Source organism: Camellia sinensis, chromosome 3, assembly GCF_055761805.1.
Source record: "Camellia sinensis isolate YWXY chromosome 3, ASM5576180v1, whole genome shotgun sequence".
Classification (NCBI taxonomy): Eukaryota; Viridiplantae; Streptophyta; class Magnoliopsida; order Ericales; family Theaceae; genus Camellia; species Camellia sinensis.
The window spans coordinates 1,433,803-1,447,005 of NC_138963.1; the positions used below are offsets into that span (position 1 = coordinate 1,433,803).

A 13,203-nucleotide genomic window follows, 5' to 3' on the forward strand; every position below is an offset into this window, starting at 1 on the left:
GGGCTTGATCATATGGACCTGGGCTTGAGGAGTTTGGACCAGTCCGATCCATTCACTGGGACAAACTACATCATCAATTTTGATATTTAAAAAATAGTTAAATTAGAAGTAGAATTAGTAACATAAAATTAAAAGTAATTCTAACTATTTAATTTTCTTTTATATTCATTTGAAAAATAAAAATATGTAGAAATAGAAATTATACAAAATTTATTAAAAAAATTCAATATAAATGTGTTGTACTTGGATTATCATATAATGATTTTATATGATATATATATATATATATTAAATTATAATATTATAAAATAAACACTCTTAATTAAATTAAAATATCAACTATACAAAAGAAATTTAACAATGACTAAGTAAGAAAGAATCACATAACAACATCTAAAATAAAAAAAAATAATAAAAAAAAATATTTAAACGATAGATACATCTCAGTGTAAAAAGTGATTAATTATTTATAATATAATGTCAAAACATAAAAAAAAAATATTGTTCAACAATTGAAAAGTAATTCAAGTAGTAAATCCACACTTTAGAAATTCCTCAAGATTATCATTGTTGTGCTAGTTTTTTCTTTTGTGAGTTGTAATTATATAAATAATGTAGGAAATGAAGTATAATTTTATATATAGAATGTATAAAATTTAAATGATAAATTCATAATATAGAATTTTATTGGATATAAAATAATGCACGGAAAAATAAGAAGGGAAAAAAAAAAGACAATTCAGTATTTAAAAAAATTCTAATATCCTTGAAAAAATTAAGAAGAAAAATGTAAAACGCAAAATTGGTATTGAGGCCTTATTTGAGGACATATTATTTTAGTAACTTTTTGATTTTTTGGCTAAAATATGAGGTAAAAAAAATTAGTATGTTTGGAATAACTTTTTGATTTTTTACTAAAAAATGTGTAAAAAGTAAAGAGAAAATGAAATCATTGATTTTTTTGTATAGTTTGTTGGATTTTTGAATTTTTTTAATGACTTTTTGACTTTTAACCTAAAATGTAATGTTGCCAAACGAGGCCTGTGTTTGTGGATTATCTTAGTCGTCGCTTGACAATAAACTTTTTTTAGTTGATTTTTTTGGCTTTTTGACTATTTTATCTTAGGACTAAAAGTTTGTGTGGTTTGATTTTTTTTAATTTTTTTGACTTTTGTGAAAGAGAATATAAAATGATTATAATTTGGATGCGAAGGGTTGGTTTGGGGTATCATAAAAAAGTGCATTTTTTGTCTTTTTATGAAAAGATGTGCAGAAAAGTAGAGAGGTGATGTGATGAAAAAAAGATAAAAAGATAAAAAAGATGGATTATATAGGTTATGCCAAACCTAGCCTTAATCTTATTAACCTATTTTGTATTTTGTGTTTTTTTAAGCCAAAAAGTTAAAGCCAAACAAACTCCCAATTTATCTTGAAAAATATATAGAAAAGAAATATTTGTCAAGTAAAATTCATATAAAATAAATAAAGTTAATATAATTTAAATTAGGTTTGGATTAATTAAAAAATATATATTGATGTGTAAAAAAATAAAATTTTATAATATGTTATTTAAATATGAAAAAAACACTACTTCTAATAATATATATACTATATGACTTAATGTCTAATTGTGTGGTGGCTTCTCTTTTTGTTACGTGACAAATTTTTCTATCATAAAATAAAGAAAAATCTTTTTGTCACTCGACAAATTTTTCCATCATAAAAAAAAAAAAAAATCAGTTTGTTTGTTTTTATTTTTCAGAAAACATTTTTCAGAAAATTCTACATTCTTATTTTCCGTGTTTTTTTGTTTTTATTGAATTTTTTTAATATTTTAAGCAATTTTTTTTTACTTTTGAGACACACCTAACATAAATACACATAAAAAGTAAAAAAATTATAAAAAAAATCTTTTAAAAATTCACTAAATACCAAAAATATAAAAAAAATACAAGAATTCAGTACATTTTTTATATTTTTATGTATTTATTAATTTTTTAATATATTTTTTCACAAATTTTTTACTTTTTAGATATATCTAACTAAGGTGTATCTAAAAAAGTAAAAAAAATGTTTAAAATTTAAAAAATATTCACTAAAAACAAAAGAATACGAAAACTAAAAAACATAACTTTTAAAAAACTTAATTCAGAAAACTCAAATCAAACACACTGAATATTATTCAAAGACGTGTGTAAAATTTGAATCCAAAATCTTAAATTTTATTAAGAATACTCTTATTATTTAGAACAATGTATATATAATAATATTAATTTTTTTATTATTTATTTTTATATTTATTTATCGAAATAACACACATTACGCGCCACCCGCTCGTATATAATATCTGATTAGTACTAACTAGTATTTATTTAGACACTATTGAGGTGTTCTATCTTTCGCTCTCTCGCTTCTCAGTCTTTCTCTCTCCACCACTTCATATGATATGAAGCTTATCTGTTCTTCTTCCAGCTAGATTTTCTCCCGATTTCTTTTTTTTTTTTTGGGGTCGAGACAGAGAGCGAGAGAGATACGGAGGGAATACACACATCACTTTCTCTTTCTCTTTCTCTCTCTCTCTCTCTCTCTCTGTCTATATATATATATGTGTATACCTATTATCTATCTCACTCTCTCTCCTTGTTACTGCGATTTTCTCGGTTGAGAGGAAAAAGAAGAAAATTGAATCTCAGGAGATGGCCACGGAACATACGATTCTCAGCTATGATTCTGTCCGTCGATTTCGCTAATCTTGATTCATTATCTGCGAAATGCAGGGCCCGCCGATTCCAGTCTGTTAGGGTTTTGGTTCTCTGCAATGCAAATCGCTAATGTGATCCAATCCAACTCAACAGTAATGGTTGAAGATTGTGGTAGGGTTCCTCTTCAAGTTTTTCTCTTCATTTTTGTTGCTTGATTTGGTTTCACTTCTCCGAACCGTGTTCGACTCTGTTTGTTTGGCAAAGATTTGCTGCTTTACATTGTGTGCTCGGCTTCTCAGAGCTTATTTCGCCATTTCCACATTTGCTTATCATAACAAATCAGGTAATACTTCTCTTCTCTTCTCTTCTCTTCACTTCTTTACTGAAACCTCTCTCTCTGTACTACTCTTGTTATTTATTTATTTATTTATCCTCTGGTTTCGACATTCCTTCACTTTAGGGCACAATCTGGGCAAATTCATTTGCAAATTCCAATCTTGTAATTTTTTTTTTTTTTGTTTTTGTTTTTGTTTTTTTTTTGGTTGATTAGAGAATTTAGTAACTTAGGCGAGCGAAGCGATGCGATGAAATGCTGGAAAGATTCTCAGAGCGAATACTCCTTCTCCTTCTCCTACTCCCTTTTGTAGGGATTCCTCCAATCCAAAGGAGAAAAGTGATCTGAGCGACAACAACGGCTTAAAGCTTCGGTTACAGCTTTAGTTTTTGGATTCATACACACCTTTCCTTTTCCAAGTTCCCGTTGGTTTATGGATTTCCAAGTCTGCGTTTAGTGATTCTGAAGCTTCCTTGGGAGGCTTCAGCTATAAGCCCAGTTCCAGTTTCTGTTACTTTCTTACCCCCCCGCCCTGGATCTGACTATCTCATTACTACATTTTGGGGGTTGACTTTTGTGGTTGTCTGTTTGGATCTACGGAGCTAGATTGATTTGCATTCTGCTGATTCTTAATACTTTCAAAGCATCCATGGGGCTTCTTCGACCAAGTCTCGTGATGCTTCTGGTTTTGATATGGTTCTTTTGGTTGCCACAACTCAGGGCTCAGTCGGCTGGGTCCACAAGGGCGGCCCTAGATGCACTTCTACAAGACTATGCTTATAGGGCTTTTGTTCACCCCAGGACTGGCATTCCCTTTGATGGGGTTGTGCCATCTAATCCTGGGATTAACATCTCAGCAATGAGGCTCAGGAGCGGTAGCTTAAGGAGTAGAGGTGTTGCAGCATACAAAGAGTTTAAGATTCCTATGGGTGTTGTTGTGCAGCCATATGTGGAGAGGTTAGTTCTGGTCTACCAAAACTTGGGCAATCGGTCTTCGATTTATTACGGTTTACCCAATTACACATATTTAGCTCCGGTATTGGGTCTTCTTGCTTACGATGCATCAAACTTATCGGCCAAAAATTTATCTGAATTGGATATTAGGGCATCTGGTCTACCCATATCAATCAAGTTTTCAAATGTAACATTGGTGCCCAATGGGTCAGTTGCGAAGTGTGTTTGGTTTGACTTACATGGTTTCGTGAATTATAGCGATGTTTCACCAGGCAATATATGTACAACTTTCCAACAGGGGCATTTCTCTATTGTTGTTGAGTCCACTGCAACACCAAGTGGTGGAGGAAAGAAGAACAACACTAAAGTCTGGATAATTGTCGGGTCGGTGCTTGGTGGTTTAGCATTGTTGGTTTTGTTGGGATTCCTGGCACTGTGGGTGCAGGGGTACAAGCGTCGGAAGAAAATGCAACAGATGGAAAAGGCTGCAGAAGTAGGGGAAGCACTACACATGACCATGGTTGGGAACACGAAAGCCCCAGCTGCGACGGTGACGCGAACACAACCAACCCTTGAGAGTGAATATGTGCCCTAGCTTGTGTCATGTTGTGGCACAACCAACCTTTGAGAGTGAATATGTGCCCTAGTTTGGGTCGTGTTGTGTACAAGCCGCCTTTGCTCATTCATATTCATGTTTATTCATGCATTAGATATTCTTCTGATTACACCTGTTTTTGTTGGTGTCTTCTTCCTTCCTTTGCTCATTTCTTTGATAGGCTCTTGGTTTTAGAGTGGGTAATATAGAGCTATTGTGTAAAAAATTCGGTGACCACTCACAAAACACTTTTGAAGGGTAGTTTCATGATTCATTGTGGTGTGGATGTAGGCTGTAGCCCAGAGTGATTTCTGTATGTCATGAATTTGCTGTGTCCCATTGACAAAGAATAAAAAGTTTCTGGATTGTTTTCAATGTTGGTATTATACTTTAGGATGAAAGCTCATTTGAGCAAAGTCTTGTCATTGTGGTTATGGTTGTTGATTCATAATGAACATAGTTTCAGTCTTATTTGCTGGTGTGAACAGCCTAAGGGTAGCGATGGGCTGCGATGGATAGGCTTCAAGTTGTTCATATCTAGCTGTGGTATGATGTAATAGTTCACACACAGCTGATTGCACTACCCTCATCTCTTTTATTTATTATTATTATTATTGTTTATAAAATAAGTTGGGTGGGAGGGATTGGAGCACTTGTGATACAATAATTTTCTGGATTGCTTGTTTGATGATGGGTGTTGGTGGGCACAGAGACTTTCCATCAATTTTAGTGATGGAAGTTTTGGAAAAACCATACAAAATGGACATGAGCAACAAAGAAAGCAGTCGGTAATTTTAAAGGGATTCCTCAAAACATTTTCTCCCAACACACATCTGGGTATCTGCCATTATGTTCAGCTCCTGTGCATATAATACTCACACACATACCTGCTGCCCTTGACAGAGATGTATCTGTACTCGTATATATTTATATATACACATGAATTCTCTTGATTATATATATATGATTAAACATGACTTTAAGCCGCTAATGGCAAAGGAATCCTTTCCCTTGTGAAGACATTTGATAACGACTCAACAACTGTCAAAAAATTATTGTTTCTTTTTCTTTTTCCTTTTCTTTATAGTAGAAGTGCTATACAAGCTTGTCATGTGCCCCCACAGAGAAGAAAATATTGTAAATACGTGGCTCCAATATGCTAATAAACAAATGAATATATTTCCAGGGGTAAAAAAAATGAAAGAATACATAGTAAGAGCAAAACAATAATATAGACTAATCACTGAAAGGAACCTACTAGCCTATTTATCCATTAAATAATGCAGATATTCTACTAAATTAAGAATAAATTAGGATATGAGAGCGAAGAGTTATTAGACAGAGACAAAGACTGGACTGTTCAATTCGGTCTTGTGCTTGCATCACATGACGTATTTTGTTTTTACAAGCAAGGCAAAACAAACAAAAGAGATTAAAAGAGGCTTCAAACAAGACCCTATGGACACAGAAAAATTTGTTGTTGTGAGACCTAGAAAATTATCTCACATGGATTGTTGAAGAGATCTAACGAAGAGATGAGCTTGACCCTTTGCAGATCTACAGTGGTCAAGCTCATCTCTTCGTTAGATCTCTTCAACAATCCATGTGAGAGAATTTTCTAAGTCTCATAGTTGTTTGTTTTGATTCTTCATCTTCCTCAAATGTTGATCTCTATTTAACCATTGATTGGATTGAAACATTTTACTCAGAATACATCAATGGATATGAAGTAAAATCTAGATGCTAGTTTTTTTTTTCCTAGTCTTTGGATGTTTAGGTTAAGACTAATCTGATTATGGTTCGGGTTTTGTGTTATGGAAAGTAACAAATGGGATGTTAGGACTACGAATTACAGCTCCATAGATAAAGAGAGAGGTAAGTCTGAAAAGATCATAGGTGTTGATCTGTATGCTGATGTAGATGATGACACGTTGTAGTGGGAAAAGTCAGACGAATGTCGCAGTGATGAGGAAGATGACAACTGATGAATATCAGAGAAAGCAGTGTATAGAGGAACAAACATACCACCAACTTACTGTACACAGTTAGAAGCAACATAAATGCTCATTTAAGAAGGAAGACTGGCAGGAAATAAAGAAATATATGCCTGCTGCCGAGGTGTGACGAAAGGGGGGGAGGGGGTTTAGGTCTGATATAGCTGCTGCTGGTGCTGGTGGCGACCTCGTCATTGTCGGTGGTGGTGGTGGTGGTCCAGTGCTATCAGTGCCTACCCGGTTGTGCTGTTGACCATTTAAAGTATTTTCTCATTAAGTTCAATACTATTATTAATACCCCCATGAATTTTGAGAATGAAGAAGCTAGAGATATGGACACCAATCCAAGCAGTGGTGATGCTTTATCAAAATAGAATCCACCTTCATATTTTGACTATTACTATTATTATTATTATTATTATTAAGTTTTCAAGTTCACACACATTCAAGGCTGGTTATCACGCTATAGGAACCAACAAGACAAAGTACAAAGTCAGCATCATAAATGGGAACATAAGAATAATAACACTACAATACAATCTCACAAGTTAAGCTTGGGTTGGGTTGGGGGTTTGTCACTAGGAGGAGATGGTCACCTCTTATGTCAAAAAGATTAAAAAATTATGGATCTTGTATATGATTAGATCAAGTGGAACCAATATTGAAATGTTTGTATTTTTATATTTTAATTAGAGTATTATCCAAAAATTATTTACATTTGTAATGATAGAATTTGAGTGACTTGTTCTTCAATTTCATGCACAATTTGTTTTAGTACATTATATTTTTATAAAAGTGTTTTATGATATTTGAGTCACTATTTACAACGCTATATATGTGTGTGTGCGCATGCTCTATTTTGAGCTAAAATCTCAAAATAATAATAAAAACTTCACCAAGCATCCATTACATGTCTTCAAATTGTTTAATGTTATTTAATATATATTACTAAAAATGAAAATTTAAATAAAATAACTGAACTATAAAATGATTGATCAACCAGACACCTGGCCGATGGTTTTGTCGCCTAGGTGTTTTGATAACTATTAAGTTAAAAGTTGGCAGCATTCAAGTCAAACTGAAATATCGTGGAATGAAATAAATAAAATTTTCAGGACTCCCCGTCCCCACACAGCAAGCAAGAACAGACAGCATGGAACCAAAAGCTAACAAGTTTTTTCTAAACCAAATTCAGAATGTTTAACATCAAGAAGTAGACTTGTTGCAAAGCTTATGCAAATTCACACAACTAAAGAAAGAAAAATTAAAGGCTGGTTTGGGGTACACTATATAATCCATCTTTTTATCTTTTTTCCATCACATCACCTCTCTACTTTTCTGCACATCTTTTCGTAAAAAGACAAAAAGTACACTTTTTTAGGACACTCCAAACCAACCCTAAGATTGAAGGCACCCTCTATGCATACATTTGGCAAGCCCAGAACATCAGATTAGATGAGCAGTTTATTCTTCAATAGTCCACTGGCAAAACTTCCTACACCATTGCAGAACAACTCAATAAATTAACAAAATGATAAACTTGAATAAGCATGCACACATTTTGGATACAAGTAGGATTGTGCATAATATATTGGAGGGGAGCGGTGGAGGCAACTGGGGTTCGAACCCGGACAACATGAATAGGGTGTGATGCCTCTAACCACCGAGTCAGCCCTTCAGTTCCATAAGCAAGCACGCACACACATACATATATGTGAGAAAGGAATAGGTTATTATTCCAAATACCCCGTGCTATGTGAGAAAGGAATAGGATTATCATTCCAAATACCCCGTGCTTCAAATGAGACAAGCTTCTAAGCAGAGTCATAAGATCCTTACCATGTTTGTAGCAAACCCAGATGTGCGGGTATGATTAAAAATAAATAAATAAATAAAAAGGCCCAAGTGATCAAATAACATGTATGGTCTAAGGTCCTCTCTCTTGGGAAGTAAGACCACACAGTGGCCATGAGTCTATGGCTATTAGTTACTGTTTACCACACGTGTAACCAAGCTAACATTAATTCAGAATATCAATGAAAGGGTGAGATGGACATCTCCAAAACCTCCCTGGGTAAAGGCAGATAAATTTTCTCCTTTTAAGATAAAAGTTGCAAACTGAATGATATCAACCATTGCGCTGCCTTAATTCTAGAAGAGCACTATATTTTTGTACAAATGGAAATGGTGACCAATAATTCCCTTGAACAGCTCTGCAATACGCCATAAATATGCTCTGAATTGTAAGCAGCACCGAGTAGGCTTGTTAAGAAACAGAAGATAAGATGTTAAACACTAAACATATCTTTATATATGCTTGAACTACTTACAAAAGTGTCAACAACAAATCTTCAAACATTGGAAAAAGATGATAACACCTAAAAAACCCGGTAAACCAATAAGACAATGAGAAAAGACAATTTCACAACCAAATTGAGTTGCTATGCAGCAGAGAATCTGATTCCTTAAATGTTCAAAGAAGAGAAAGGCTAGACTTAAAATCATCTAAAATTAGAAGAATTTAGAGGTAGCATATACAGGCAATAGTATGGGATATATAATGACTGCTATGACAATTTGGGTCATCAAAAAGATTTAAAACTGCAAACATAAGATTATGATTTAAGTCGATGTGGACTCAAGAACAAAAGAACAGCTCAAGACAACCCAATACCAATGGGAGATTACGCTCATAAGCATCATTAAAGCCCACATTGAATGATCTTTTGTGCTTTCATATATTCCATTGCAGAGGCATAAAAAAGGGCTTTAATTGAGTACGCGCTGTCTCAACCTTTTGAATCTTGGAAAGCCAAATTTGGGTTTAACAGGTTTTGCTCTTAGCAAACAGTCTGCAAGATGTTAACAACCACTATTTTATGCATTTATGAATTAGGCAAATAACTAGACAGAAAAGATATGCATTAACAACATTACATGGATGCCTCAAAGCATGTAAAAGACCCTGTTGGAAACAACATGAAAATGGGTATAGTCATGTGCCACACGTGCTTGTGGTTGGACACTCAACATGTGAGGTCTGCAGGGGTGGGGATTGCGAGGAGGGAAGGGAATGGGAGGGGGTAGCAGAAGAGGAGAGGTGGGGGGCAAATGAAGGAGCTGTAAAGAGGCTGAGAAGGGTGGGAGGAGCTAGAGGGTGTCAACCAGAGGTGGGAAGGGGCTAGGGAGTGGTGAGTGGGGCTACAAAAGGGTGGAAAGGGAACTGTGGTGGCTGCCAGAGATGGAGGCGACCAGAGCTAAGAGTGGTGGGGAGTTAAGACACTGGACTTCATATGATAGGTTATAAGAAAATAAAGAAGGAGCTGTAAAGAGGCTGAGAAGGGTGGGAGGAGCTAGAGGGTGTCAACCAGAGGTGGGAAGGGGCTAGGGAGTGGTGAGTGGGGCTACAAAAGGGTGGAAAGGGAACTGTGGTGGCTGCCAGAGATGGAGGCGACCAGAGCTAAGAGTGGTGGGGAGTTAAGACACTGGACTTCATATGATAGGTTATAAGAAAATAAAGAAGACTTTAACTTTATATATTAATAACATGATGATATATTCAAAATTGCTATGTCTAAATATACCAAGAAACAATTCCAAAATCTTTGAAAGATTTGAATTGGACCAGATACTTGCAGCTTTGAACCAACAACCAAAACTACCAGCCACAATGTTCATAATCACATAACCATAAAATAAAAACACAAGAAAACAAGCCTAACAAGCCTAACCCAACCATTAGCCATTAGATCATCAAATCTCACAACGGTCTTGTTCATGCCGGAAGTTTGTTTCTTCTGCAGTACCAGGGGAACCACCAAATGTGGGTTTATTCATAGATAAACATGAGAGAGTTGTACCCGGAAAAAAAAGAAAAAAAAAAAAGAAAAAAAAAAAGAAGTAGACATTTGTGAAGCACAGCCATTGAGATGAATGAAATTACTTTCAAGCAGATTGATTACTTGAAGAATCCTCCTCGCTCCCATTAATCAACTTCTCCTTCTCTGCAGCTAATCCAGCTTCATCTGTAACCAGCTGCTTCTTTTCACCCACGCTTTGAGCTCCCGTCAATCTTGCCAATATCACAAAGGACATTCCTCCAAGAACATTGTTCAAGCATCTAAGAACCACCACCGACGACTTAAACAATACAGGTGGAAACAAATTGGCTAGCAAAAACTCCACCCCATTCAAAGTTTGGTATCGCAAGTTACTGCTCACACCCATGTGGATTGCCCAGGTGGCTGCATTCAAAATGGTAGGCGGAGCCTTGTTAGGTGTCTCAAAATTGGGATCCATCTTCTTCCTCATCTTAATCAGTCCATTGGAGATGGCAGTTCCAACAAGTCCCGCAGCGAAACCCACAGCAGAAAAGAGTACACCTTTATAGACAAAAGTTCCAAGTCGACTGATAAGACCATAGGGTCCAGGTTCAAACATGTGGCTGGCGGGGCAACTGGCGAAAATGGAAGGGAGGGTTGGGGTGGAAACAGACATGGTGGGAGCCAAGAGATACATAAGAACAAAATTGAGAATGCAACCAACAACCAGAGTGGAGAAGACGAAGTCAAGCTCATTGAGACCGAAATTAGGGCGGGAGGCCATGTCCCCAATAACACAAGCGGTTACACCCACCAATTCCTCCATGAGAACCTTGAAAGGGAATTGGGGATCTGCGGCAACTCTAGATCTCCATCCATTCAGAAATGCCCCAATGGGTCCAACCCACGATGGCGATGAATCATCGGAATTTTCAGTTGAGTCCCAGCCACCGCTGCCGCCGCCACCGCCGCCAGTTCCCCGTCCAACGCCGTCGCTGCTATTGCCGCCAGCGGCACATGAAAAATGGAATTTTTTGGGGAGGAAGGGGGTTTGGGTGCGGAGAGGAGGCGTAGAGGGAGACGAAGAATGAGGGAAGGATACAAGTGAGGATGAGGGTGGTGATTGATCAGAAAGATGGCGATGATTTTGGATGAAGTGATTGTTGTAGTGCTTTGAGGAGATAGGAGGAAAGTTGCGTAGCTGAGCTGCAGTCGCCATCTTTTTCTCCTGCTGCAATCTTCAATTAAAATCTAAAAAAAAAAAAAAGGATGTATGTTACCCAAAACAAATCCTCCGGCTGCTGATTTAGGATGGCAAGTGTGATTGTGTAGGAGTGAGCGCGTAGAGAGAGAGAGAGAGAGAGAGAGAGAGAGAGGGGCGATTGAACAGAAGAATAGGCAAAATGGTGCATGGGGAAGAGAACGAAGGAGAAACAAAAACAAAGAAGAGGAAAAGAAAGTACCTTATTTGTTTAGTTTACAAGTGAAATGATGGGAAAGGGAGGGGGCTTCTTCCAGTTCCAGTTCCAGTTGTAGATCAGATCAGATCAGATCTAACCACCGTGATCTCTCTTCCTTTCTATATATACATATATATATATATATATATATATAAACAAGGGAAGAACTAGAAAAGATCCGTGAATATCCTATGGATGGGGATCGTGAAAAGAAGATTCAGAAAACCCTAATCGAAGGAGGGAGGCGGATTACGGAGCCAAGCCAAGCCAAGCCAAGCAGCAACAGCACTTCAATTGTTCTTCGCGCGGCTTTATGGTCCATGCGGTGGGGAATCTTTATTTTATAGATATATATATATATATATATATATTACTATATGCACATATACATAGGTGCGCGTGCGTCGAGACATCCCTTTTGCACGACACTTGGCATCTCTTTTATAAACATTTTTATTTTTTTTTCAAAAAAACCATTTTTGTTTGGGAGATGAGTGGTAGCTCAAAAAAAAGTAGCTCCATTTTGGCTTGAATCGTAAAACGAAATCGTTTTGTGATTTTTTTTTTTCCCTTCTTTTTCTTTTTTTCTTTTTTTCTTCTTCTTCGTTGAACACAGGAGAAGAACAGAGGGGAAGAGGAGGAGAGACGGAGAAAGAGAGAGGAGAGGAGAGAAAGGCCCCTCCTGTGCCTCCACCGCCACCGATCGTCGTAGCATCTCCGATAGTTGCAGCAGCTCCGATAGTTGCAGCAGCTCCGATCGTCGTAGCTCTGCGCAGTCCCGCCTCCGGCCCCGCTTCCTCTAGCCCGATTTTGATGGCCCCCTCCCCTCCAGTTCTCCTCCTTCTTCTTCTTCTCTTCTTCTTCTTCTTCTTCTTCTTCTTCGAATTCAAGCCAAATTCGAACCTCTGAATTCGAGCTACGAATCGGAGTCGTTTTTGTTTTGTTTTTCGTAAACAAACACTCTTGGATCATCAAAGCTGCATAGATAGTCAAAATCTAAGCCTAAATTTAAATTTGAAATAGATCTATAAAACTCAAATATTTTCTTAAATTTAAATGATTAACTTAAAATAAGTCAAATTTAAATAAAATAAACATCATGCAATTTTTATTTTCACAAATACTCCTATGTCACTCATATTTATATGGGAATTGATCACACAAAAACAAAAAAGAAAAAACGATTAGAAGGAAATTCGTTATAAGAGACTTACGTGTAAATTTTAATATGTGAACTTATTATTTAGTAAGTCTTATGAGAATTAATGACATTTTTCATCAAATATTATAAAAAAAGGTCACTAATTGTTAATTTTCAATGACAATTTGAAAATTGTCATAAA

General features: G+C 36.1%; 2 protein-coding genes across 2 annotated transcripts; one reads left to right on the plus strand and one right to left on the minus strand.

Annotated features, from left to right (window-relative positions):
* The first annotated feature begins 2,367 nt into the window (after nt 1-2,367).
* LOC114297596 (transmembrane protein, putative (DUF1191)) lies at nt 2,368-4,960 on the plus strand. Its single transcript, XM_028242057.2, has 3 exons — nt 2,368-2,873; nt 2,967-3,045; nt 3,253-4,960. The coding sequence occupies exon 3, from the start codon at nt 3,686-3,688 to the stop codon at nt 4,583-4,585; it is 900 nt and encodes a 299-aa protein (XP_028097858.2). The 5' UTR covers nt 2,368-2,873; nt 2,967-3,045; nt 3,253-3,685; the 3' UTR covers nt 4,586-4,960.
* A 5,150-nt stretch (nt 4,961-10,110) lies between these two features.
* LOC114297595 (protein RETICULATA-RELATED 3, chloroplastic) lies at nt 10,111-12,266 on the minus strand. Its single transcript, XM_028242055.2, has 2 exons — nt 11,864-12,266; nt 10,111-11,651 (listed from the first exon to the last, which is right to left on the minus strand). The coding sequence occupies exon 2, from the start codon at nt 11,617-11,619 to the stop codon at nt 10,525-10,527; it is 1,095 nt and encodes a 364-aa protein (XP_028097856.2). The 5' UTR covers nt 11,620-11,651; nt 11,864-12,266; the 3' UTR covers nt 10,111-10,524.
* Nucleotides 12,267-13,203: the final 937 nt, after the last annotated feature.